Source organism: Phasianus colchicus, chromosome 18, assembly GCF_987193195.1.
Source record: "Phasianus colchicus chromosome 18, bPhaCol1.hap1.1, whole genome shotgun sequence".
In the NCBI taxonomy this organism is placed as follows: domain Eukaryota; kingdom Metazoa; phylum Chordata; class Aves; order Galliformes; family Phasianidae; genus Phasianus; species Phasianus colchicus.
Window position 1 is genome coordinate 2,589,192 of NC_143453.1, and position 24,461 is coordinate 2,613,652.

Sequence of the window (24,461 nt, forward strand, 5' to 3'; positions counted from 1 at the left end):
CAACACAAGACACAGCAGCCTCTCTGAGCTCTGTATTTAATAGCAACGGCCACAAGTAGTGCTGCAGCTCCAGCTGCCACATGGAACAAGAGCCCTTACAGGCTCACAGCGAGTCCCCGAGCACTCTGTGTTCAGCTAACTCGTACTGTCCTTTCTAATAAGTTAGTATAAATAAGGTGATCCATCCTCCCCCCCTCCCCCACCCGTCCCTCAGCTATGGCAGAGCCCCAGGTGCAGGCAGGCTTCCAGCCTGGTGCTGCCCACCTGTTGCAGCCACAGGCAAATAGAAAAGACTTAGAAAAAATGATGAGCAGGGAGAGGGAACAGCCAGACCTGCGCTCTTCCCTTCAGTGCCTGCAGACTCTGCCAACAGCCTCAGTGGCCCCTCCCCAGTTATACCCATGAGTGCTTTCCGCGGCACCCATCCCCCAGCCATTTGGCTAATGCCCAGCCATGCCCCTGGCCCCTCAACTCACACCAACCAGGGAGAACCCCCCAAAGTCTTCACTCTCCTAAGGGCCAGGCACTGCCTGGTGCTGCAAAGGGCACGGCTGCGCTGAGCCTTGCTCCAGTTCCGAGCACAGCTCACCCCACGCCTGCCCTGTTCTTCCCCAGCTCTTCCCAGAGCAGCCATGGGTCCGTCTGTCCCTGGAGCATGTCCATTGGGCCGACTAGCTCTCTCCACAGCAGTTCCCTGCAAGGGAGAAGGATAGAGAGGTGTCACACAGGGATCATAAGAGCAGAGCAGACTGTGGCTGGCACCACTTCCTCCCCAGCCCTCGCCCTGGCATGAACATGCTCTCCAGAGGGTGAGCTGGGGTGCAGGATGCGTGGGGGCCACTTAGGATCCCCCAGTCCCAGAGCTGCTCTCACCTAGGATGTTATGCTTGCAGAGTGGGCAGGTCTGCTGCAGGAGGAGCCAGGGGTCCACGCAGTCCCGGTGAAACTCGTGGGAACATGGCAGCACGCGCAGCCACTGCAGGGAGAGAAGCAGGTGGGACACGTGAGCCATGAGGAGCACAGCAATCTGTCCCCTGCCTGCAGAGGGGGGGCAGTCCCCAACCACACGTCCCTCTCACGAGGACACCCCTGCCCTGATAAAGCACGAGAAGTTTCAGCCCCACGGAACAGAGCGAAGGGGTGGCATTAGCATGCGTGGCCCCAAATCGTCACTGGGACCAACCCCACCAGTCTGACCTGGCTCTTGCTGAACTGGTCCAGGCACACAGCACAGCTGTCTATCTCACAGGCCCGGCTCCGCAGCGCCTTGCCAGGATTGTACCGCCGGGTCTTCAGGGCCAACAGCCGCCGCCGAATGTGCTGCTTCAGGTCCAGCTGGAGAGCAGAGCGGGAGGTGAGGCGAAATGAGAGGAGCACAGAATCACGTTAGTTGGAAAAGATCCATTAGAACATCAAGTCCGTCGACTAACACTACAGTTCCAACACTCAGCTATGTCCTTAAGTGCTATGTCCACACATCTCTTAAATACCTACCAAATACTTTCAGTATCTCCAAAAGATAGTGACTGCCACCTCCCTGGGCAGCCCTTCCCACACCCCACCACCCTTTTTGTGAATAAATTTATCCTCGCATCCAACCTAAACCTCCCCTGGTGCAATCCGAGCCCATTGCCTCACATCCCATCTACACTTCACGTGAGAAAAAGAAACCAACGCCCTCCTTGCCGCAACCTCCTTTCAGGAAGTTGCAGAGAACAACCAGGTCTCCCTTCATCCTCCTCTCCTCCAAACAAAACAGCCCCCACTCCCCCACGTCCCACCTCAGCATCCCGCTCCGACAGGCCTTGCCGTGACTGCCGCTGTGCCTGCACGATCACCCCCGTGCAGAGGAGCAGAGCGACGAGCAGGATGGTGTTCCACAGCTGCTGCAGGTACTTCTGCAGGGACAGCACCACCAGGCGCTCAGTGGGCGAGAGGGAGACCCTCGCTTCATCCTCAGCCTCATCCCCAGCTGAGGATGCTGGGACATCCCCAGCTGTGGTGACACTGAGGAGTGGCCATGGGGACATGTGTGACACACCTGGACCTGTGAGCTGTTCTCCCCCGTGCAGATGACACCCTGCCATTCACCATAGAGGCCCCCTCGGGACAGGCCGCAGGTGGACCACAGGGTGAGTGTCACCCCCTGCAAGGCAGGACACCACGTCACCACGACAGCGTGTTGCAGCACAAGGGACAGGACTGAGAGACACCAGCAGCCCTTGCAGACCTGGCTCCTGCTCCTTGCAGGTTTCCCCACTGCTGGGCATGGCCATGCCCCTGTCCTCATACCCAAACAGAGGAGATGGAGGACTTACATACCAGGTTCTCCAGCAGCACCGCCTGGTATGTGATCTTCGCTGTAGCCCGCAGTCCTCTATGAGCAAGAGGCACAAAGAGCATCAGCCACATGCAGCATCCCCAGCACCCAGCAGCCCTATTCCTGCCAGGCACGGGGGCACACTGAGGGAGGCCACTCCTGAGACGTGTACAAGGACAGAGGGACACGAGGAGGAAATGGCAGTGACATCTTCCACCCAGTTCTCTCAGCAACTACACAGAGATCACTGCTCTGTGCCTGTTTCCCAATCAGTGAAGCCACCACAGATGCCCCTGCTCCCATGCCAAGCTGAGCGTGCCAGGCACCTTCCGAGCCCCTTCTACCTCCCCACATTGCACGAGTGCTGGCTGTGCTCTGCTGCCCACTGCACAAACCAGACTGCTGCAAGGGAACGCTCACCGCAGCAGTGCTCCCAGCAGCCTGGTGACATTGTCCGAGGACTGGATCACGATGACGGGCTTGGCAAGGAGCTGGGAGACATCCAGCTGCACCAGACAGAAAAGCAACAGCTGTGAGTGGGGCAGGAGGGCACCCAGAGTGCTAGTAGGACTGCAGGGCTCTCCTACCTCTCGGATCGCATTCTGGTTCAGTGCCAGGATGAGCAGGGCTGAGGCCCCCAGCACCAGGGCTCGCTTCATCTGCAGGGACAGAAGGCTCAGCACAACGGGTTGGCACTGCCCACATCCCTGCTGAGCGCCCCAGGAGGTGTCTGTGGGCTGTTGCTGACGGAGCCTCTCACCTTGCTGACCACAGCAGCAGTGAAGGACTCCTCCTTGGCACTGCGGGGGCTGTCTGCCGGCTCCTCACCCACGGGCACCACCCCGATCCAGCTGTCAGCAGCACCCAGCTCCGGCTCCGCATCTCCCACCTGGACACACGGATAGGTCAGGACACACGGACAGGTCAGGGACACACGGACAGGTCAGGGACACACGGACAGGTCGGGACACACGGACAGGTCGGGACACACGGACAGGTCGGGACACACGGCGTTCAAAGGCAGCTGGGCAGCAGGCAGGGTGAGGGGGGCACACAGAGGGGACGTGCTGACATCGCATCCCCAGCTGCCCCCATCCACGCCCCCTCCCCACCGCTCCAAACGCTCCCAGTGCTCCCCTTTATACCCCAGCTCCATCTCACCCCGCTAACCCCAATCCCAGAGCTCACACAAGTCCCACCTCCCCCCGGTTCCAACTCACCCCCAGCACTCCCAGTTCCCCATACCGACCCCAAACACCTTCCCACCCCCCATTCCCCCAGCTCACCAGCACCAGCCTCCCCCCGATTTCCTCTTCCCGCGGCTCCCCGCGGCCCGGCCCGCTCCCGCCTCCCAGCAGAGCCCCGTGCAGCGTGTAGGAGCCGCCGGGACCCGCCGCCGTCCCGCCGCCGTCCCCTGCCGCGTCCCCCGGCCCCGACACGGCCACTTCCACGTGGGCGGACGCCGCCGGTCCCGGCCCGGCCCGGCTCAGCGCCAGCAGCGGCGCCAGCAGAGCGGCACGCAGCGCCGCCATGGCTGCACCGAACCGCCGCACAGCGCCCCCACGCGGCGGGGAGGTCCGAAGGGAGGGATGGAGGATGGGTGCTTTTTTTTGGGGGGGGGAGGGGGGGGGTGGAAGGGGAGGGAAGAGGATGGGATGAGGGCGAAGAGGGAAAATGGAGGTGGAGGGCACTCTGCTCTTCTTGCAGGCTTTTAATTCAGCTGTTAAACACGACCGGGCTCGGTGCTGACATTGCGTGCTCTGCTCGTTACTGAACGACAGGCTGGGATGGAGTAATGGGAATGGGATGGAGAAGGGAAAGAGAATGTGAAGGGGAAATGGAAAGGATTTGGGATGGGAAGGATAAAAGTAGAAAGTGGAAGGGATGGGGATGAGGTTGCTGATGGGTAGTGGAAAAGTGTGCGTGGAATTGGATGGAGATGCAGATAAGGGAGAGGCATTGGTGCCAGCCGTGGGATGGAGACTAATCTGGGTGCAGGGACAGGTTTTGAGACTGGGGTGTGATTGGGAACCATCACAGTGACAGGGATTAAGCCATTGGCACTGGTAGAGCACCAAACATGGGAACAAGGCTGAAGGGACAGTGGGCCCCCATCCATGTGCCCTCAACATGTCACCACATACACATGTTCAGGCACACACGTGTGCAATGTTGGCACAGCACTCCACAACCCCTTGGGACCCAAGCTAGGGACCAGTCTGTGGGGCTGTGCCAGAGGCAGTGGGTGCACATTGAGCACATCTGTGGGGATCACAGCAGCTCCCAGCCCACGGGACAAGGGTCCTCAAGCCTGTGGGACATCCCTGGTTCCTTGGGACACACACAGCCCTCCTGGGAACAGCAATCCTCCTGCATCACTCCTGCCCACAGATACCTGCACAACCCCTGTACCCCATTCCCCTGGTGCCTCCATCCTGTCCCTGGCTCCAATCTCTTATCCCTGTTTTCCATTCCCTGTCCCCAGCTCCTGTTCCTATTTATTGCCTTCCACATCTCCCACCCCTGCTTTATGTACCCTCTCCCCTGCCCCATCTCGCAGCCTTGTCCCCACCTCTGTCCCCTTCTCCACCTCTTGTCTCTGTCACCTGCCTCTCCCATCTCCCTACCTTGTCTCTTGTTCCTATCTTCTCTCCCTGGTGCTCTGACCCCAGTCCCTCATCTCAGTCCTCCCTTGTGCCTGAGACTTGTCTGTATTCCTGCTTCTTTTTATAACCCCACCTTTGTACCCTGTCCCATTTCCAGTCCCCATCTCTGTCCCCTGTTCCCATCTGTCCCTTGCCCCGATGCCTCTCCATGTCCAACCTCTGTCCTCCATCTCATCTGTCTCTTTCCCCACCTGTACCTGCTCCATCTTCTTCCCTGTCCCCATCTCTGCCCCCCTGTTCCCATCTGTTCCTTGCCCCAATGCCCATCCACGTCCCCATCTCCTGTCCCCTGCCCCTGTATGATTTCCACCTGTCCCCTGCCCCAATGCCCATCCATGTCTCTGTCTCTGTCCCTGCCCCATCTCCTACCCTGTCTGCATCTGTCCCATCTCCACCTCTCCCCTGCTACATCTCCCACCTCTGCCCCCATCTCCTTTCCCTTCCCCATCTCTGTCCCACCTCCACCTGTCCTCTGCCCCAGTGCCCACCTCCATCCCTATCTCCTGTCTCCATTTCCCACCCTGTCCCCACCAGTCTCTACCCCATCTCCTATCCCCTGCTCCTACTGCTGTCCCATCTCCACCTATCCCTTGCTCCAGAGCCCATCCCCATCCCCATCTCCTGTCCCCATCTCCCACCACGTCACCACCTCTGTCCCATCTCCACCTGTCCCAATGTCCCAATGCCCATCCTTGTCTCCATCTCCTGTCTCCATCTCCCACTTTGTCCCTACCCCATCTCCTATCCCCTACCCCCATCGCCGTCCCATCTCTGTCTGTCCCCATCCCCATCCCCATCCCCACAAGCCCCCTGCCCCATCTCCCACCCCGTCCCAGCCTCACACCGGGCCGTGCCCGCGCGGCCACCCTTGCCGGGCACAGTCCAAGGCCGGCACCGGGCGCTGGAGGCGGCACAGGGCGGAGCCGCCTCGCCCAGCTCCATCCCGGCCGCCCTTAAGAGGCGGCGCCGGGGGCGCGGGGCCGGCACCATGAGCGGCCGCGTCGGGGAGCTGAGCCCGCGGCAGGCGGAGGCGCTGGCGCAGGTGAGACCGGCGGCGGGGGGACGGCGGCACGGGGCGCTCCGCTGCGCCCACCTCGGCCGTGGGGCCCGCGGGGGTCCCCGAGCTGCACGGCTCCGGGACCGGGGTCTCATCACCTCCGGGACCCGGCGGCAGAGGGATGCGGGACGCAGATCCGCGGGACACGGGGAGGCCCGATGACACAGCTTTGCTTCTCCCGGCGCGGCGAGCATCCCAAGGGCTCTGCTTGCACCCCGTTCCCAGCACGGAGCTCGGCACCCGGAGGTCCCGCGGGACGGTGATACCGCTGGATGTGTGCCGTGCCTCCCTCCGCCCCACGACGCTTCCATCCTGCAAAAGCGTGGCATGGGGGAGCGTCTTTCTGCCTGGGAAGGCATTGCTGCCGGGTGGAGGGTGCCCACCCGAAATGGTGGCTGTCACCTGCTGGGAGACACCCGGTGGCTTTGCCTCGTCCCATCTGCAGCAGCCTTGCTGGGGTTTATTGGCCTCTGTGGGCATCGATCACTGAGGGGACAACAAGTGGCTGCGTTATCTTATCGCGGGGAGAACCGAGCCGAACTCCGGCCCGCGGGCGATGACCCGGGCGGGTACAGCTACGGCTGTGCCGGTGCTCAGTTGGGATTTGGGGACGGAACACTGCGTGGTTGCAACCCTGATGCAAAGAGCTGTGAAACCTGTCCCCTCCCACCCGCCCGCGACCGTGTTGTTTTCCTCTGGGTGAGGGAGTTAATCCCAGGTTTAATTACACCTAAATTCAGGCGGGGATAATCCGGTCAGCCTCGTTACGGGCTGGTACGGTGCATGGGGGGATTTACACCGCCTGCCCCAGGGCAGCATCCCTGCTCACTGCCGACCTCGGCGGTGCCCGAGGAATGTGCGGTGACTGCCTGTGTGCAGCCTGGAGCTCAGAGCGCCGTGCAGGGGGCAGAGGGCTGACACCTCACTTTGGAGGGCACAGGCTGGCTGCCTTACACAAGGAGACTGCTCTGGGGACCCTCCCGTGGCAGTGAGGGGAGCAGACACTGCTCTGTATTGCCAGCTGCCCCGGGGACAAACTTCAGGTTTTGGGCACAAGGCCACATCCCCAGCCCCGCTGACGGTGTTGCCCCTTCTCCCTGCAGTTTCGAGAGAACATCAAAGACGTGCTCCCCTCGCTGCCCTCCCAGGACGATCATTTTCTCTTGAAATGGCTCCGAGGTAAGCCCGGGGGGCACGGTGGGGCTGGGATATCCCATGGGGGCTGCAGGCTCTGTGCCGAGGTGCTGCCTGCACCTGGACTTTATCAAGCTGGCAGCGGGGCAGAGGGCGGCGGGTTCAGCGGTGATGTCCCGGCTGCGCCCTGTGCGGGGCTGAGCTCCACTCTCTGCTCTCTCACAGCACGCAGCTTCGACCTGCCCAAGTCAGAGGCCATGCTCCGCAAGGTGAGGGGGGTCCCATGCTGGGGGAGTCCGGCTGAGGGACTGGGGTGTCCTTGAGACCCCGTGTGCCCTCACCCCGATTCGCTCTGCCTCGCCTTCACAGCACGTGGAGGTCCGCAAACGCATGGATGCCGACAACATCGTTGCATGGGAGGCACCTGAGGTGGGGGTCCTTGGCCCGTGGTGGGTGACCCCAGCTTGAGATGGGCGTCCCCAACTTACGGTGCTCCCGCAGGTGATCAGGAAGTACATGGCTGGAGGCATGTGTGGATACGACCGGGAGGGCAGCCCTGTCTGGTACGATATCATCGGGCCGCTGGACCCCAAGGGGCTGCTCTTCTCTGCCTCCAAGCAGGACCTGCTCAAGAACAAGTTCCGTGACTGTGAGCTGCTGCGGCAGGAATGCGAGAAGCAGAGCCAGAAGGTGGGTGCCTGCCTGACATCCATGTCCCCATCAAACCCACAAGACCACCCCTTCCCTATCCCCACTGTCACAAGCCCTTGTTCCTGCCCATCCCACCAAACACCCTGCCATCCGTGTCCCAGCACCGCACCTTTCTCCTGCACTGATGCTCTAGAGGAAGCACTGGGCCTGTTGGGGGAAAAGGGACTGGCACTGGGCTGCCCTGTGCCCCAGGGGTGGCAATAACCAGGGATGGGTGGCAGCAGGGACTTGGCAGTGGCTGATGCTTCTTGGTCTATGAACTCATCAACCCACCTGACGGCTCTGTCCCTGTCCCAGCTGGGCAAGAAGGTTGAGATGGTGCTGATGGTCTACGACTGTGAGGGCCTGGGCTTAAAGCACCTCTGGAAGCCAGCGGTGGAGGCGTATGGTGAGGTGAGGCTTGGAGGGACCACAATGGCCACTGAGGTCAGAATTTCATCCCTTGTGTCCTTGGGCTGCAGGGTGACCCAGGGACTGGCTGTGACTCAGGTCACAGCAGTTTGGGCAGGTTCATGGGGTCTCTTTTAGGGTCCTCACCTGTGCAAAGCCTGTGCAGGTGGGGCTGCCCTAGGGAGTGCTTGGGGCAAGAGGATGTGGATGTTAAACCTCTCCCCATCCCGCAGCTCCTGGCGATGTTTGAGGAGAATTACCCCGAGTCCCTGAAGCGCCTGTTCATCGTGAAAGGTGAGCAAGGTGTGGGCATGCAGCTGGGCATCGTGCTGGGACGGCTGCCCTGACACCCAGCTCTGCTCACCAGCTCCCAAGATCTTCCCGGTGGCTTACAACCTGGTCAAGCACTTCCTGAGCGAGGACACTCGCAAGAAGGTCATGGTGCTGGGATGTGAGTGGGGCTGCGGTAACCCTCACCCTGCCCATGCAGCCTCGGGGGTCCCCACCTCAGGCTGAGGTCCCCGTGTGGGTCTCAGCCCCTCTGAACGCCCCGCTATCCCGCAGCCAACTGGAAGGAGGTCCTGCAGAAGTACATCGACCCCTCGCAGATCCCAGTGGAGTACGGGGGCACGCTGACAGACCCTGATGGGAACCCCAAGTGCCCCAGCAAGGTGAGAGCTGTCCCCGCAGTGTGAGGGCTATAGGATGGCTGTGCCCTGTGCCCAAAACCATCCCTTTACAGATCAACTACGGAGGGGAAGTGCCGAAGCAGTACTACGTGAGGGATCAGCTGGCACAGCCCTACGAGCACACGGCGGTGGTCAACAGGGGCTCATCCCACCAGGTGGAATACGAGATCCTCGCCCCCGGCTGCGTGCTCAGGTGAGGGGGGTCCGTGCTACGGGGATGAGGATATCGAGGCAGGTGGCGGTGACCCTGGATCTCTCTGGCAGGTGGCAATTTAAGTCAGAAGGGGCCGACGTGGGCTTTGGGGTGTACCTGAAGACGAAGGTTGGGGAGAGGCAGCGGGCAGGCGACATGACCGAGGTGCTCCCCACCCAGCGCTACAACGCACACATGGTGCCCGAGGATGGCTCCCTCACCTGCTCCACACCTGGCATCTGTGAGTCCCCCCTCGTCCCCACCCCCATGGTCTGTCCCAGCACCCTGACCCCTGCCTCCCCCCCCATCCCTGGTCCTGCAGACGTCCTGCGCTTCGACAACACCTACAGCTACATCCATGCCAAGAAGGTGAACTACAGCGTGGAGGTGCTGCTGCCCGACGCCGCCTCAGCCCAGCAGATCCAGCAGCTCGGGGACAAGCTGGGTGAAATGGCCCTGGACCACAGCCCGTGATGGCAGCATGGAGGATGGAAGAAGGGGGGCCGTTGCCCCGTGGCTCAGGGACCCGGGGGGCTGTGCTCGGGGCTGTCGGCTCCTCTGTGCCTTATGTGGCCCCCAGCGGTGGGGCTGGGTGCGGTGGCGGCAGTAAAGAGGGACAGTGTCATGGCTTGGCTGTTTGTTGTCCTTCCACTCCATCCCCAGGCCCTGCTTCCCCTCATCACCAGACCATATTCCTCCCCTCAGCCCCATACCCAGACCCCGTTGTCCCTCTCAGCCCGATAACCCAGGCTCAGCTGCCTCCCTCAGCCCCGCATGAGGCCCCCTGCCCTCCCCTGCCGTGCGCCCACAGCCAGCCCGTTTCCCCCCAGCTCTACATCCCGGCTGCGCATCCCACCCACGTGGCGGCTGCTGTCGGGTCACGTGCTGCCCGGCCTTGACTTCCCCGCCGCCATCTTAGAGCCGGGCAAGGAGGCGTGGCCAAGGATGCGTGCGGAGGAAGGGGGCGGGGTCTGATGTGGTGACGTAAAATGGGGGCGGGGCTTCGAGCGGGCGCTGGCGGGAGCGCGCCATGGGGGCGGAGGAGCCCGACCTCTACCGGGACACGTGGGTCCGCTACCTGGGTGAGCTGCGGCACCGGGCACCGGGGCTGGCGTCGGGAACCGTGCATCGGGGCTGGCACGGGGAGCCCGGTACCGACCGTGACAGCGGGCACTGAGTGCCGACACCGCCAGCACTCGGTACCAGCACTGGCTCCGGGTGCCGGCTCTGCCGGGACGCTCCGTCCCCGCGTTCCTCTCCCGCTAAACCCCCTGGGCCGGACCCTGCCCGCTGCCACCACCTTCCCCCCCGCTGTCCCAACGCTGGGACCAAGGTGACCCCCGAGGTTGGGGTGACACCGCCTCCCTGTCGCCTGCTGCCCCCCCAGGCTACGCCAACGAGGTGGGCGAGTCCTTCCGTCCCATCGTCCCGGTAGCAGCCGTGTGGGCCAGCTATGGGGTGGCCACAGCCTACGTGACAGCCGATGCCATCGACAAGGGCAGGAAAGCTGCGGCGGTGAGTGGCTCCTCCTGCAGCCCCCACACCCCCACGTGCCCCCATCCCACACCCGCTCTGCTCTCCCAACAGACCCACGCTCAGGACCCCGGCAGGGCACGGCGGGTGGGGGTGGCGGTGGCAGATACCTTCGTGTGGCAGAGCCTGGCCTCGGTGGCCATCCCAGGCTTCACCATCAACCGCCTGTGTGCCGCCTCGCTGGCCCTGCTGGCCTCCCTCACCCGCTGGCCTCTACCTGTCCGAAAGTGGGCCACCACCGCGCTGGGGCTGGCTGCCATCCCTGTCATCATCACCCCCATCGACAGGTGAGAGTCACAGGGACGAGTGGGGATAGCCACTGTGGTCCCCACTGCAGTCCAGGAGGGATGGCGTGGGGCGAGCTTGGGATACGTCCCTGCAGTGGAGATGGAGGAGCCGATGGGGATTAGTGGGGTGACAGCAGGAGGGTGGATAGGGCACATTGCAAGGGGACTCTAAGGTGACAGCGAGGGGCGTTTCACCCTGCTGCAGGTCTGTGGATTTCCTGATGGACTCCAGTATCCGCAAGCTGTATGGCACCGAGGAGCCCCCGTCTGCACCCTGAGCTACAGCACCACGCAGAGCTGGGAGGGGAAACCAAGGCACACTGCTGGCTTTGGGGCACTGCATCCCCTGCACTGTGAACCCACACTCAGGTTTTGGCCACGGAGTGGCTGCATGCACCCTGCACTTGGTCCTAATAAACTGTTTCAAATATTACCTGCTGCAGGTGGTGTTTGGGTGTCAGGAGGGGACACAGCTCCCTAATGAGGGCACCAGGCTGGGCAGTGTGTCCTGCCCCAGTGCTCAGCACCCTCCAGGGAGTCTCATCCTTGTGAGAGCTTCAGGGTTCCTGCACCCCCAGCCCACCATCCCCATGCAGGGTAGGGCTCCTTGCAGCGCCCCCCATTGGGACAGGCAGCCCAACCCCATAAGCATTCATGTCCTACAGGATGCAGCCTTACCCCTGCATCCCAGGCCTCCCCAGCCTGCTAGGTGCAGCACCAGCTGTCACATTATCCTGTGTCCTGGAGGCTACGTGCCCCATACCACCCTCAAGAGGAGATGGAGTGGGAAACAACCCGCATATTTAAAGAAAAGTGACTTTTTATTGCAGAGAACATCTCACAGCACTCCCAGCTCCAGGCTGCGGTACTCCATCCCACTCTCTCCACGTTTCTCCTCCTCCCGGGGGACCAGAGCTCCCACCACAGCCTGCAGCTCAGCCTGGAAGGGACACTGCCTCCTGGGGGGTCGCCGGACGGGCCGTGCCCCCCGCAGTCGCCACGCAGCCAGACCCAAGCCCAGCAAACTGCCCACAGTGATGGCCACCACCACAACGCTGCCCACCAGGGCCAGCCCGGCCAGCAGCAGCTTCTTCACCGTGCGGCACGGCGCTGTGGGACAAGGCAGTTAGTGGGGTTGGGGCATGGGGAGCCCTGCTCTCATTGCAGTCGGGAGATTTGGGGTCATGGGGAGAAGCTCAGGGTTGTTTGCTCACCTTCAAACCACGGCTCCAGCTCCCGCACCAGCAGCGGACCCGCTGTCTCCCAGTGGAGCATCCCTTCTCCTGGGAACTCTGTGAGGAACATGCACCCTACAGCTCCTCTGTGGCTGCAGCCCTCCCCACCCAGCACAGCCCCCAGGGACGTACCTGGCTGCTCTCCAAGCCTGGTGTCACCAGGGGGACACTGAGTGTCACAGCAGTCACATATGGTGTTCCGGGAGGGATCCTCTGCATTTTGCCACCTGGGAGAGAAGGACACATCTGGGGGTCTGTGGATCCCCAGCTTCCACCCCAAGATACACATGGCACCGTGCCCATGGATGGAGATCCCTTTGGGTCCCAATTCCTCCCAGTGGGGTCCTTTTGTTGAACTCACCTGGCTGTGGTGTCATTGTAGAAGCAGGACATCAGGCTGTGCCTCCTGGCACCCCATGCTGACAGCAGGCAGTGCACGTAGACCTGCCAAGACAGCAGCCATCCTCACTGCCACCTCTGTGGCCTCCCCTGGGGCACTGACCACCCCGCTGGGAAGCAGGAGCTGCTGGGGAGAGTGGCACATTGCCCACAGGGGGACAGCTTGTTGGGAAGACTCAGGCCTCCACCACAACCTCACCTCCTCCTCAGGCTCAGCCTCCAGCACAGGGGCCAAGATGGAGAGCTGGAGGACAGACATCCCTTTCTGCTGCTGGACAGACACACTGCCCAGCCCTGAGCCATGCAGACACCTGAGGAGACCCAAGGACAAGTTGGGGACATTTCCAGGCTGACCCCAGCACCTCTCTCCCCACCACTGACCCATGGTTGTTCACCACCATGTAGCTCTTCCTGGGGTGAGCCCGCTGCCCTGATCCCATCCCATAGCACTGCTCCACAAGGATCCTGGGGGACACATCAGGGCTGGCATCCACCCTGGCCTCCAGGTGCAGCACAGCACTGCGGCTGAGCACCAATGGCCTCTTCGTGGCACCGGGGTCCCCTGAAGGAGAAGGGAAGGAAGGCTCAGGATAGCATCCTGCTGCAGATGGGACATAGAATTTGGCTCAGAGCGCCAACCATAGGGGTTTTTGCCTCCAATGCTCCCCAGGTTCTGGAGCCTCCACATGAGAGAGCTCTCATCCCCTGCTGGATGGCTGCTGGCCTCCATCTTCTGGTCTCACCCCCCCAGATTAGCACTTAACACACAACACAGAGCACTCACCATCCAGCAGCCTTAAGGTAAAGTTCACAGGGGGCTCCTCTGAGCAGGGCTGAGCATACAGCCCACCAGGTGGGGTGGCAACAGTTTGTGTCCCCATACCCAGGGAGACCCTCAGAGCAACTGCTGTGTGACCAGAAGATGCTGGAGCAGCTGGAGCCATGGTGGTCTCTGCAACAAGGTGAGAGATTGGCTGACAGGGCTGGGGTGGCTGTGCCAAAGCTACACTAGGTACGTGCAGCTCCTCAGGTATCCCTGGAGCTCACAGTGGGGACACATGGAACTCACAGAGCTCCTCTCCACCAGCAGGACATTGGGAACCAGCAGCAGGTCACCCACTCCCCACCTCCCCCATACAACCAGCCCTACTCACCTGCCACTGCCAGCACAGCCCCACTCAGCAGCACCCAAAACAGCCTCATCCTCAGAGAGGAGCAGCACAGCCCCAGCCCTGCAGGCCTTTAAGTAGCAGGTGGCTGCAAACTGCCCTCACCTGGAGCTGCTTGGGTTTTGTTTTGTTTTGTTTTTTGGAAGGGGTGGAGGAGGAAAGGGATTTGCTTGATGTCCTCTGCAGTAAAATTTCACGCAGTCCCGACCCCTCCATTTAGTTTTGTTCCCACCATGTGCTTCTGATCCTGCACTCTGTTTGGTGTCATCACCCTGTTGTGGTGCTGCATGGTTTGGTCCCACAGTCTGTCCTGGTGGTCCCATGGATGCTCTTTGTCCCACTGGACAATACAGGTCCCACCATATGGTCTCAGTCCCATTATGATCTTGGCCCTACCATCCCACCCTTGTCCCACCTCACAAGTCCCACTCCCCACCGCACCAACCTTCCCCCCTGTGGCACCCACCCAGCTCCAGCTCTGGAGAAGTGCAGCTGTTGGAACAAGAGGTTCTAACCCCACTCTATGGGTGAATGGGTTCTAAGTCAGGCCTGGGGACCTGGAGAAGGCCATGAAGATCCATGGAAGCCTCCTTGCAGCCCCCAAGTGTCCGCTCCCTGAGAGCATCTTTGGGTCTTCCCAATTCAGTGACACCCCACAGCTGCATCCAGTCCCCATAGAGAAGAACAAAGACCAACAGAGACCAGCTGGACCATTGGTGTATTAAAAACTGCCAAATATACAATACAATTATCTTACAAAAGTAGAATTGCTTTTTTTTTTTTTTTTTTTTTTTTTTGTCGTTGTTTTATTGCTTGCCTTCACAAACAGAGCAGAACATGAACGCACAGAGGGTGACAGAGCTGGGCTCCCCGCTGCTGCCCCAGGCAGGTGACAACCTGCTGTCACCCCTGCAGCCACATGGTGCCATGGCCTGGGCCACTCTCGGCTTTGCCCCATGCCATTGTCATCCAGCCCGGCCTGAACACCCAAGGGCACCCTGTGATGTGGTGATCCCCACTGGGGCTGTCCCCACCACCAGCTCTGCCCAGCCTGTCCCCACGCTGCACCCAGTCTGCTTCTGCCTGTCCCTGTGTGTCACTCACCCCAGGTGCTGGCACTGTGGGCTCCATGCCTACTCCCCACCCCAGTTCTCACCAGACCTCGTGGTCCTACCAGAGTGTCCTTAGGAGGGATCAGCACCACGGGGTCCTCTAACTGGGAAAACAGCATGCTGGGGGGACCTGCTGCCATGGGGTGCTGCAGGGATATGCTGGGGACCACTGCTGGCGCAGGCTTTGGGGTGGTTTTGGTGCTCTCCAAACTCAAGCATGGATAATGCTTAGAAACCTGCCGGGGTTTGCTGGGGGACCAACAGCCACAGGTTCACTGAGGACCCATGGACTGAGGAAGCCCAAGTAGCATGCTTGGCATGATGGGCTCGGACAGGGAGCCCAAAATCTGGGATGGAAGGATAGGGAGTGGTGAAAGCAGCCCTTTGGGTGCGAGTCAGTGTGAGCTCCAAAACCTCTGCAGGTCCCTGGCCCCATGCTCCATTGATCCCACTGCTGTTTGACCTCCGCTGTGCACCTCCAGGGAGGTGGTGATGGATGTCCATCGCTGCAACAGGGGCACGATGGGGCCCTGCCCTTCACATACCACCTCTGGCATTTCCACATGGAAGGAAGAAGTGGATCCTGTTGGGAAAAACCTCAAACCCCCAAGCAACCCATACAACCTGCTTCCTCCAAACTGGGTCCCCACGTCCCCTCCGCCACTCTTGGGTGCCCGGGGTTGGCTGGGGACCCACCATGGTGTTCTGCTCGTGTCTAAACCAAAGACACATGAAGGAAGGAAGACGTGAGCCACCAGCTCTCCTGCAGGGCACCTGCTGCTCCTACCACTTGAGGAAGTCCCGCACGCGGCTCCACAGCTTGGTGATCCACAGGTTGACCCCGAGGTCCGTCAGGTACTGGATCTCAGGCGTCAGCATCTTGCGGCACAGCTTCTGGTGCTTCTTGTTGATCTTCTTCTTCAAGTTGTAGCCCAGGATGGATTTCTCCCCCAGCGGCTGCCAAGGCTGCATGGAGGATTCCTGGATGGCGCTGGCGTCCACGGCGTGCCCCCCGTCAATGCAGATGCTCTTCATCTTCTCATTCTCCCGCTGCAGCTCAGCCACGTCCTTGGCCATCCGCTCCCTCCCGTAGGCCTCCACTTTCCGCCAGAAGGTGGCATTGAAATATCGGTAGAGCTTGGCATCAATGAGGTTCCAAGCAGTCGCTTTGTCGTAGAGCTCAGGCGTCAGCCGGGAGACGGTGGAACCCTTGCGAGCGTTGAGCTTGAAGTAGAGGATATCCTCCAGCTGCCAGCACAGCAACTCCTTCAGCAGCACCAGGGACTCGTCGAAGTACTCCAGCAGCATGACCAGGTGGAAGCGCTGCTCTATCTCCCGGATGCGCTGCTCCACCAGCGGGCTGTCAGCGTTCATGTTGTTGTCGTAGCCCAAATCGAAGAAGAGAAGGTTTTGGAGGTAGTGAGCATTGAACCCGTTCGGGTCGTAGTAATGCCAGGGGTCCCGCAAGAACTCGGCCAGCTTGTCCTCCCCCGGCAGCTTCCAGGTGAGGGGGATGACGCGCCCGAAGTAGTGGAAGGAGGACTCGAAGAGGTAGGCAGGGTCCCTCAGCACCGTCACAAAGGTGGTGTCCGCCGGCAGGAGCTTGCGCACCTCCTCGTAGTGGAAGCGCATGTGGTTGCAGATGATGTTGAAGCACATTCCGGGGCGGTAGTGCTGCACCTGGCTCCGCTCGAAGAAGGATGGATAGTAGAAGTCATTGCGGCCGTTGGGGAAGGCGAATTTGAGGCGGTGCTTCTCCCCGAAGCGGAAGAGGATGTTGAGGATGGTGCTGCTGGCCGTCTTGTGGGTTTTCATGAACATGATGTCCAGCTTGGGCCGGCAGTTGGCTCCCGAAGCGCTGAGCGTGCCATTGGTTATCACTGGCCCCTTGGCTTGCAGCTGGGAGGAGGAGCAGGAGGGGACGGGGATCCTGGTGGGGAGGAAAGAGAGGACAGTGGTGAGCAGAGTCATAACGCCATGGTATGGCTGTACGGGTGATGGCTGTCAGAGGAGCCAGCAGAACAAACAAGCCCTGTGCTATCTGAGATGCACAGAGCTGGTAACAGATGCTCCAGGATTGAGTGACTTCGGGCAGCTCCATGAAGCTGCAGAGCTGATCCTTGCTAATGCCTCTGTATTGCAGTGTAGGAGAACAGGAGCAAGAAGCTTACAGAGTGCCCCCACACAGAGCTGTTTTATAAATGGGATAAATTTAATGTTCTCCATAGACAGGCTGCTCCCATTCCTGGGGAAACAGCTGTCACTTGAGCCCTGCTGAGTGCTGGGTTTGGAGGGGATGGGTAGCAAAAAGCATGACACTCTTGGGTACAGATTATCCATTGTGTTGGCAGCCCCCTCACCCCAAGGCGAGCACCCCCAGCCTCTCCAGGAGCCTTCCCACCACACAGACAGCACCAGGTGTGTCATGTGAGGACAATGACATCCCAGTGCAAAGCCACCAGGGTCACAGGGCGGTGGCACGGGGTCCCCACACTCACTCTGTCATGCTGACTTGCAGCGGGGGCACGGCGTAGGAGTAAAGCAGCAGCATGAAGCTGGTCAGGAGGGTCCCCAGGACGAGCCCCTTGCACATGGACCTCCAGGGCTTCCCATGTTGATGCAGCATCATGGTCACCTGCAAGGGGCAGAGGGGACACAGCTGTCAGCAACGCGGGGTGATAAGGGATGGGGAGCGTGGGGAGCAAAGCTTATGGAAGACAAATAATGAGAAATAAAGCATGCGGAGCATCACAGGAGGCTTTTAGGGGCTAGGAAGATGAGAACCAGTGCCAGGCTCATCCTTGGCCAAGAGGGATTTGCAGCCAAGGTGCTGCAGCTCTGCCCGTGCTATAGCACTTTTCCCTGTGCTGCAAAAACCAAAAGCAATTCCCTTTGCAAAAGCAAAACCTGAAGAGCTGAGGTGGGAAGAACAGGTGACTGCTCTGCTCCGATGCCAGCAAACATTTGGGATGGAGACAACTTGGCACTGAGCAGTGGAGGTCCTGATCCCTGCTTCTGGGCTGCACCAGACTTGGGGCTGGCGTGAGCCTGCCTGCAGCACCGCCTGCAGCACACACATACACACATGTGTGCACGCATAGGGCACACACACACATCTGTGCATGCTCACGGACACAATGCACACACAGGGTGCACACCTCTGCGTGTGACACATGCAGACATCGCACACCTCTCACGCATTCCTGCCTGCACACCCGGCCACACGCACAGCTGTGCACGTGCAGGCAGACACAGGGCTCACACACACACAAGGACACGGCTATAGGTGCACGCACACCTCCAGGCAAGGGCACAGACACCCTCAGCACTGCAGACAAGGACACATTTGCATGCATATCCCCCCCCCCTTCCTCCCCAGCACCGCACACCGCAGCGGGGCTGCCCAGGTGCCGCATTGCAGCAGGGCTGCGCTCCCAGCAGGACGCACAGAGGCGTCCCATAGGGACAGCGGCCGAGCCGCCCTACCCGCCTTCCATCCGACACCCAGATGGCCTCCATCCGTCCTTCGCACCCTTGGGCCGCCCTCCGGATAACGCGACGCAAACACTCGCTGCGGTTCCTGCAGCCTGGCACGTACAGCGAGCAGCAAAGACCTCCAGGGGGTTTTTACAGAGAAAAACCACGCGGAAACGCTACCGGGCCCCCGGCGTCGTCTCGCCCCGCTGTGCACGAAGCCTCCCCGCAGCGCTTGGCTCCGTCCTCCGCCTGCATCTCTCCTGCCCTGTCCCGGCGGAGGGCAGCGAGCCACGCCGCAGCTGAGATTTCCATCTCGATGAATAATGGATGGGAAGCGTAACCAGACGCCGGGCACGGCTCGCCCTCACCGACCTCTTCCGAGCCGGGCGCTGCTCCCTGGGCTTTCCGAGCGGCAGGAATGATGGCGAGAGCACGGCCGAGCCGCCCGCAGAATCCCCATGGCTGCCGGCACCCGGCCCCGCTGGCAGGGATGCCAAGGGGATGCTGAGCTCCACCCGGGCCGCCTCCGGCGGGGTGTTTCTTGCAAACAGTTCCCAGCCCAGTTACTCTATTGACTTTGCCTTAAATGAGTGGCTTAATTATTAATAGCTCGGCAGGAGAAATGCCGAAGTGGAAGCTTTGTCCTGGGGCTCCCGTCGCAGCGGAGCGGCTGCTGGCGCCGGCTCTCATCCGTTGGGTGGAAAGCCCTACTGCAGCCGGCAGCCGCAGTGCGAGGACGTGGTCGTGCCAACCATGGCCCCCAGCACATCCACGTCCCAGCCCCAGCCCCGCATCCCCGCGGGTCCGATGCTCCCCGCAGCAGCCATCCCCTAGATTTTCCCTTACGGGCACCGACCCCTTCGCAAGCTGAATTTTAGGGAACCGCACACAAGGCACCACCGCCTCCAGCCCCCGGCAGCTCTGGCTCAGGCTCTCCTCACCCTATGCCCATCACGGGCACGCTCCTCCCATCCCCCATGCCTTGGCATCTCATGCCACGGGTGCCGGCACCCACCCGCCCTTCGCCTCCCGCGACCCCCCTGTGCCAGGCCCCGCGTCCTCAGCCCCCATCACCTCTTCCTTTGCTCCAGCTGCTCCCTGCAGTCCGTCCTTCTCCTCTCCTGGGATGGCCGGGGCGCGGAGCGGGGGGAGCAATGCTGCTCCGACATGGAACAGGCTCTCCCCAAGCAGCCTGCGGCAGCTGCCCCGACCCTACGCCATCCCCTAAACGGCAGCTCCAGCTCACCCGACCCGGTGGGGATGGGGAAGCCAAATAAGAAGGATCTCCTTCCCCAGAGCTGCCGGTTCGAGGCGTGGAGCGAGGCTCCCGCTGCCACCCCGAGCGCCGTCTCTCCTCCGTCTCTCCACCCACCGCCGGAGCACAGAGGGCTCATTCACCCCGCTGCCACCCCGCGCGCACAACAACGGGGCCGTTTGTCTCCATCTGCGCCACCGCCATCAACGGGGACATTGTGGCCGAGTGCCCCGGCTCGCTGCAGCCAGAGCTGAGCCTGCCCAGGCCCGGCCTGGTGCTGCCAACCCGGCACCCCCAGTTATGGGGTTGGGATGGGGGGGTTCCTGGGAGCTTGGTGGGGCTGCTGGAGGTGCTGGAGCACCTTGCCCTGTGAGCACCAAGGAGAGGTCGAACACAGCCAGTGAGTGCTGGCGGTGCTCGCTCGGTGACTCGCTGCTTTTTGGCCCCCAGCCCATAGGAGTGGTGGCTGTTTCTTCTCAGAGGCATCTCGTCTCCATGCAGCTCTATGGGAAGAGCTCTTCCGTATGGGGAGTGGCTCCAGGCTGGGTGTTCTCACCACTGGAACTGCCTGACCTCTGCTTCTCCTTGTTGCCTGGCATCTCTCCCTGGCTTTTATGGCCCCACAATAGCAATGCCCATGTTCTCTGCTCTCCAGTTCATCACTTGCCACGGGACAGGGAAGGCAGGTGCTCACGTGGGCACCCAGAAGGGCACCCAAGGTACGCCAAGGGGAATCAGGATCTCTGCTGCTTTCTGGGGTGCAAGGGTTTTGTTTGGTGGGAACCAGCCTCCCTTTGTGCATGGTGGGTCAGAGGCCATGCACTCCATGGCTCCTGTGTTCCATAGCAATGTCAGCAGGGCAGTGAGGAAGCTGGTGAGCAGCATTTCCGTCCCACATCACCCCACCAGCAGCCACAGAAGGGATCATTGTGTGCCGGATGCTTCCCACCAGCCGGGGCTCTGCATCCCTCACACCAACGGAAGGCAGACAATGCAAAGCTGCTGCTGCTGCATCACAGCCATTGCATTGAGCCCAGAAACAAGAAAAGCAAGAATGTTCTCCATTGCAGCAAGAAGAGGAGTAGAGAGCTGTCCCCTGCTCCCGGGTGTGATGGAGGCACTGGCTATGGGGAATGCAGGTCCCTGCTCTCCTGGGACACAGCTCGTGGTGTCCCCAGCTGCAATGTCACAGGATGAGGGAATCCGTGTATGCAACCTCAGAATCTTCAAAATAAAAGCCTGAGCCTGTGTCAGCCATCCTGGGCTCTCCATAGCCAGAGGAGAGAAACGAATGCATCCACAGATGGATTGAGATGGCACAGCCTTCACTACAGCTGGGGACAAGGTGTCCCCTAAAAACCCCATGAGATGGCACAGCCTTCTTTGGGGCACAGGAGAAGAGCATGTCTTGGGAAGGCAGGGGATGCTTCCCTCCAGCCTGGGTGGGGACAGGACCAGGTTTCTCCCTTGATGGGTTGGTTCAGGGCACTGAGCAGCCCAGAGAGGTTCCTTTGACTTCCACCTGGCTGCCCCACACAGCAAAACCTGGGGAAAACAGGTGGCAGCACCCAGCTCCAGTCTGATGCATTCCCCACTGCGCCCAGCCCCGACTGGATTCGTGCCAGTGATTTATGACCCATCTCTCCACCTGTGGCACGTCTGTCACAGCAGATACTCTACGTGAAGCACACATGGCACTGGATTAAATCATGCACCTGTTTCCAGCTGAGCTGCCTTTCCATCCCTGTACCTGGTGCTTCCCATCATGGATAGGTCCCAGTGCCATCTGACAGCTGTCTTAGCCAGATCTCAGCCAGGAGAAGGAGCCCTGGCCTTTCTCATGTCCCACTCCTTCTCTGAAGCTCTCTGCTCTCCCTTCTTCCTGCTGGGTTTTCCTTTCTGGAGGATTTTCACCACAGCACCCATAGCTGTGGATGGGACATGGCAGTGTGCTCACTCCCATCTGCATAGTGATGCTCACAGCCATGGGACACAACCAAAGCAAACCGTGTGTTTGATATCAGCTCTCACAGCCCTCTTTTAGGAATTCTCTTTTAGGAATGACACCGAATCCGCCCCAAACCCAGCGCAGTGCAGCAGTGGGGTGGGAAGAGGCCCTGTGTGTGCACACTCACCTTGCCACGCACTGCAGCTCCAGGATGCCACTGCCACTGCCTCAGGGTGCTCTTATCACTGCTCCCCATCCACCACCAGCTGCTGGGGAAGCACCTGCTGGAACAGGGAACAGGAGAGGGCTCGACTTGAACACGGATTTACAAACATGGGGAAACACGGCTTTATGGCCCGTCTGTGATTGGGGAATGCTGGCAGCGATGGCGAAGGAGGAGGAAGTGGCAGCTTGTGGGCACGCAACCAGGCCGTGGTCACTTCTGTCCCCACAGCAGCCCCGTATCACCACGTTCTGTAACAAGGCGTGCTGCAAAATCCCCAGGAGGCAGCACAGCCAAACACCAACCCCTGAGAGAACGCAGCCAACCCCCCCCAGCCCTCACAGGCGCCCGCTCTGCTCTCCATAATGGGCCAGAAGGCACAGAACACAGACGTCACAGGGGCAGACGTGCTCCTCTCCCTCTCCCTCCCTCCCCAGGCCCCGGTACCGACCACACAGCGCTGTGCCCTCGGCCTGGCGGCACAACAGGGGCACCTGTGAGGCCTCAGGGTGGAGGCTGTGCTGGGTGTGGGGTCACAGGGCAGCCTGGGCCAGGGAGGAGCTGCAGAGGGGACTGAGTGAGCCTGGGTGGGGGGAGGCTGGGGGGAGAAGGGGAGAGGGGGGGAGAGAAAGAAAGGAGAGAGGAAAAACAGGAAGGAAAGGAGAGGGGTAAAAGGACTCATAGAATCATGAGGTTGGAAAGGACCTACCAGATCATCCAGTCCAACTGCCCTCCCATTACCACTGCTACCACAAGCACCAACCCATATCTCGTGGCTCCTCATCCAGATGCCTCCTGAACACGGTGTTCAAGACTCCACCACCTCCCTGTGCAGCCATTCCAGTGCCTGCCCACTCTGAGACAAGAAGTTCTTCCTCATGTCCAACCTAAACCTCCTCTGGTACAACACCCCCAGGTCCCTTTCCTCTTCCAGTCATCCAGCCTCTCGTCCCCAACCCGTAGCGCTGCCTGGGGTTGTTGTGGCCAAAGTGCAGGACCCGGCACTTGGCCTTGGTGAACCTCATCCCATTCACCTCAGCCTAGTTTATCTAGATCCCTCTGCAGGGCCTCCCTGCCCTCGGGCAGGCCATGGGCAGCCAGTTTCCCCAGAAGAAGCCTGTGAGAGACCATGTCAAAGGCTTTGCTAAAGTCTGGGTAGACTACATCAACAGCCTTTCCTTCATCTATCAATCTGGTCACCCAGTCGTAGAAGGAGATGAGGTTGGCCAAGCATGACCTGCCTTTCATGAACCTTTCATGCTGGCTGGGTCTGATCCCCAGGACACCACACACAAGCCGTGTGATCTCACCCAAGATGATTTGCTCCGTAACTTCCCTTGGTACCGAGGTCAGGCTGACAGGCGTGCAGTTCCCCGGATCCTCCTTACAGCCCTTCTTGTAGATGGGAGTCACAGCAGCGAGCCTCCAATCCTCTGGGATCCCTCCAGATAACCAGGAGCGCTGATAGATGGTGGAGAGGTGGGGGAATCACCTTCTCCATCTCCCTCAGCATACTGGGGTGGAGCCCATCCAGTCCCATGGACTTGTGACAGTCCAGATGGAGGAGGAGCTCTCCAACCATCACCTGAATCACTGGGGGTGTATTCTGCATAGCATCTCCAGACTTCCAGATCAGGGTGTAAAGTGCCCTGAGGAAAACTGATCTGCTCATTAAAGGCAGATGTAAAGAAGGCATTGAGGACCTCAGCCTTCTCCTTGTCCTCAGTGCTCACATTCCCTGTTGCATCGAGTAAAGGATGGAAATTCTCCTTGGTTCTTCTCTTACCTTTGTAAAAGGGTTTCTTATTCTCTTACTGCATCTGAGTTCAATCTGAGTTCAAGTTGGGCTTTTGGCCTTCTAACTTCCTCCCTGCATACCTTAGCAACCTTCTTGTAATCTCCCCAAGCAGCCTGTCCCTTCTTCCAGAGGACATAGACTCTCTTTTTCTCCTGGAGTCTCAATAATAGTTCCAGATTCATCCACTCTGGTCTTCTTCCCCTACAGCTTGCCTTATGGCATTCAGGAACAGGCTCTTCTTGTGCCTTAAGATTTCCATCTTGAGGAGCATCCAGGCTTCCTGGACCCCTTTACCCTTAAGGAGCGACTCCCAAGGGACCCGTGCTACAAGCGCCCTGAACAGATCAAAGTCTGCCCTCTGGAAGTTCAAGATAGCAGTTTTGCTGGTCACCCTTCTGACATTGCCAAGAATAGAGAATTCTACAATTCCATGGTTGCTCTGCCCAAGGCCCCAGCTTTCACATCTCACCCGTCCTTTGCTGTTAGCGAAGATCAGGTCTAGCAGGGCACCACCCCTGGTAGGCTCTCCTACCAGCTGTGTAAGGAAGCTATCTTCCATGCACTCTAGAAACTTCTTGGACTGCTTCCTCTGTGCTGTATTGTATTTCCAACATGTATCAGGGAATTTGAAGTCTCCCATGAGAACAAGTGCTGGTGATCACACGACTTCAGCAAGCTGCTCATAGAACGCCTCATCCATCCCTTCATCGTGATTAGAAGGTCTGTAACAGAGCCCCACCAAGATGTCACCCTACAGACCTTCCCCTGATCCTTACCCACACACACTCAACCTTATCATTCCCAAACCCAAGCTCGTCAACACCAAAACAGTCTTTAATATAAAGGGCCACACCACCACCCTTCC

General features: G+C 60.2%; 5 protein-coding genes and 1 long non-coding RNA gene across 13 annotated transcripts; 3 read left to right on the forward strand and 3 right to left on the reverse strand.

The window, feature by feature from the left end:
• Positions 1-10: 10 nt before the first annotated feature.
• On the reverse strand, positions 11-3,879 carry RNF215 (ring finger protein 215). Its single transcript, XM_031592134.2, has 10 exons — positions 3,607-3,879; positions 3,081-3,209; positions 2,908-2,979; positions 2,741-2,826; positions 2,323-2,377; positions 2,042-2,146; positions 1,782-1,898; positions 1,198-1,335; positions 874-976; positions 11-694 (listed from the first exon to the last, which is right to left on the reverse strand). Exons 1-10 carry the CDS (start codon positions 3,850-3,852, stop codon positions 672-674), a joined length of 1,074 nt encoding a protein of 357 aa, XP_031447994.2. The 5' UTR covers positions 3,853-3,879; the 3' UTR covers positions 11-671.
• Positions 3,880-5,915: 2,036 nt separating this feature from the next.
• SEC14L2 (SEC14 like lipid binding 2) lies at positions 5,916-9,789 on the forward strand. Its single transcript, XM_031592060.2, has 12 exons — positions 5,916-6,028; positions 7,147-7,222; positions 7,403-7,446; positions 7,547-7,606; positions 7,679-7,867; positions 8,186-8,281; positions 8,512-8,572; positions 8,646-8,729; positions 8,843-8,949; positions 9,021-9,160; positions 9,232-9,401; positions 9,483-9,789. The coding sequence occupies exons 1-12, from the start codon at positions 5,975-5,977 to the stop codon at positions 9,632-9,634; spliced, it is 1,233 nt and encodes a 410-aa protein (XP_031447920.1). The 5' UTR covers positions 5,916-5,974; the 3' UTR covers positions 9,635-9,789.
• Positions 9,790-10,149: 360 nt separating this feature from the next.
• On the forward strand, positions 10,150-11,413 carry MTFP1 (mitochondrial fission process 1). Of its 2 annotated transcripts, XM_031592061.2 has the most exons (4): positions 10,150-10,242; positions 10,548-10,675; positions 10,748-10,980; positions 11,186-11,413. In XM_031592061.2, exons 1-4 carry the CDS (start codon positions 10,191-10,193, stop codon positions 11,256-11,258), a joined length of 486 nt encoding a protein of 161 aa, XP_031447921.1. In that variant the 5' UTR covers positions 10,150-10,190; the 3' UTR covers positions 11,259-11,413. The 2 variants fall into 2 exon arrangements, with proteins under 2 accessions (XP_031447921.1, XP_090008708.1); XM_090152582.1 differs by having other exon boundaries at positions 10,548-10,980.
• A 369-nt stretch (positions 11,414-11,782) lies between these two features.
• LOC116228308 (zona pellucida sperm-binding protein 3-like) lies at positions 11,783-13,822 on the reverse strand. The gene is made up of 8 exons (XM_031592062.2): positions 13,769-13,822; positions 13,399-13,566; positions 12,996-13,176; positions 12,814-12,925; positions 12,577-12,659; positions 12,348-12,442; positions 12,195-12,272; positions 11,783-12,090 (listed from the first exon to the last, which is right to left on the reverse strand). Exons 1-8 carry the CDS (start codon positions 13,815-13,817, stop codon positions 11,819-11,821), a joined length of 1,038 nt encoding a protein of 345 aa, XP_031447922.1. The 5' UTR covers positions 13,818-13,822; the 3' UTR covers positions 11,783-11,818.
• A 662-nt stretch (positions 13,823-14,484) lies between these two features.
• Positions 14,485-23,367, reverse strand: GAL3ST1 (galactose-3-O-sulfotransferase 1). 7 transcript variants are annotated; one of them, XM_090120981.1, is made up of 4 exons: positions 22,250-23,367; positions 21,763-21,856; positions 17,394-17,530; positions 14,486-16,825 (listed from the first exon to the last, which is right to left on the reverse strand). In XM_090120981.1, the coding sequence occupies exons 2-4, from the start codon at positions 21,829-21,831 to the stop codon at positions 15,679-15,681; spliced, it is 1,353 nt and encodes a 450-aa protein (XP_089977107.1). In that variant the 5' UTR covers positions 21,832-21,856; positions 22,250-23,367; the 3' UTR covers positions 14,486-15,678. The 7 variants fall into 7 exon arrangements, with proteins under 7 accessions (XP_089977106.1, XP_089977108.1, XP_089977110.1 ...); XM_090120980.1 differs by lacking the exons at positions 21,763-21,856; positions 22,250-23,367 and adding an exon at positions 18,553-19,402 and having other exon boundaries at positions 14,485-16,825; XM_090120982.1 differs by lacking the exons at positions 21,763-21,856; positions 22,250-23,367 and adding an exon at positions 18,382-18,546 and having other exon boundaries at positions 14,485-16,825.
• On the forward strand, positions 20,128-20,880 carry LOC116228367 (uncharacterized). Its single transcript, XR_004166756.2, has 2 exons — positions 20,128-20,346; positions 20,474-20,880. It is a non-coding gene; the product is annotated as an uncharacterized LOC116228367 (long non-coding RNA).
• Positions 23,368-24,461: the final 1,094 nt, after the last annotated feature.

Coding starts and splice junctions, on each gene's coding strand:
- RNF215 (XM_031592134.2), bottom strand. CDS start 3,852: ATGGCGGCGCTGCGTGCCGCTCTGCTGGCGCCGCTGCTGGCGCTGAGC. Junction 1,336..1,781: donor TGTCGGAGCGGGATGCTGAG/GTGGGACGTGGG, acceptor TCTGCTCTCCAG/CTGGACCTGAAGCAGCACAT. Junction 977..1,197: donor ACCAGTTCAGCAAGAGCCAG/GTCAGACTGGTG, acceptor CTCTCCCTGCAG/TGGCTGCGCGTGCTGCCATG.
- SEC14L2 (XM_031592060.2), top strand. CDS start 5,975: ATGAGCGGCCGCGTCGGGGAGCTGAGCCCGCGGCAGGCGGAGGCGCTG. Junction 7,223..7,402: donor TCTCTTGAAATGGCTCCGAG/GTAAGCCCGGGG, acceptor GCTCTCTCACAG/CACGCAGCTTCGACCTGCCC. Junction 9,161..9,231: donor GCCCCCGGCTGCGTGCTCAG/GTGAGGGGGGTC, acceptor TCTCTCTGGCAG/GTGGCAATTTAAGTCAGAAG.
- MTFP1 (XM_090152582.1), top strand. CDS start 10,191: ATGGGGGCGGAGGAGCCCGACCTCTACCGGGACACGTGGGTCCGCTAC. Junction 10,243..10,547: donor CACGTGGGTCCGCTACCTGG/GTGAGCTGCGGC, acceptor CTGCCCCCCCAG/GCTACGCCAACGAGGTGGGC. Junction 10,981..11,185: donor ATCATCACCCCCATCGACAG/GTGAGAGTCACA, acceptor ACCCTGCTGCAG/GTCTGTGGATTTCCTGATGG.
- LOC116228308 (XM_031592062.2), bottom strand. CDS start 13,817: ATGAGGCTGTTTTGGGTGCTGCTGAGTGGGGCTGTGCTGGCAGTGGCA. Junction 13,567..13,768: donor GGCTGTGCTGGCAGTGGCAG/GTGAGTAGGGCT, acceptor ACCTTGTTGCAG/AGACCACCATGGCTCCAGCT. Junction 12,273..12,347: donor CAGGCTTGGAGAGCAGCCAG/GTACGTCCCTGG, acceptor TGTTCCTCACAG/AGTTCCCAGGAGAAGGGATG.
- GAL3ST1 (XM_090120979.1), bottom strand. CDS start 17,994: ATGCGTGCACACATGTGTGTATGTGTGTGCTGCAGGCGGTGCTGCAGG. Junction 17,531..17,802: donor TTCCCACCTCAGCTCTTCAG/GTTTTGCTTTTG, acceptor TGCCCCTTGCAG/GTGACCATGATGCTGCATCA. Junction 16,826..17,393: donor CTGCAAGTCAGCATGACAGA/GTGAGTGTGGGG, acceptor CCTCCCCACCAG/GATCCCCGTCCCCTCCTGCT.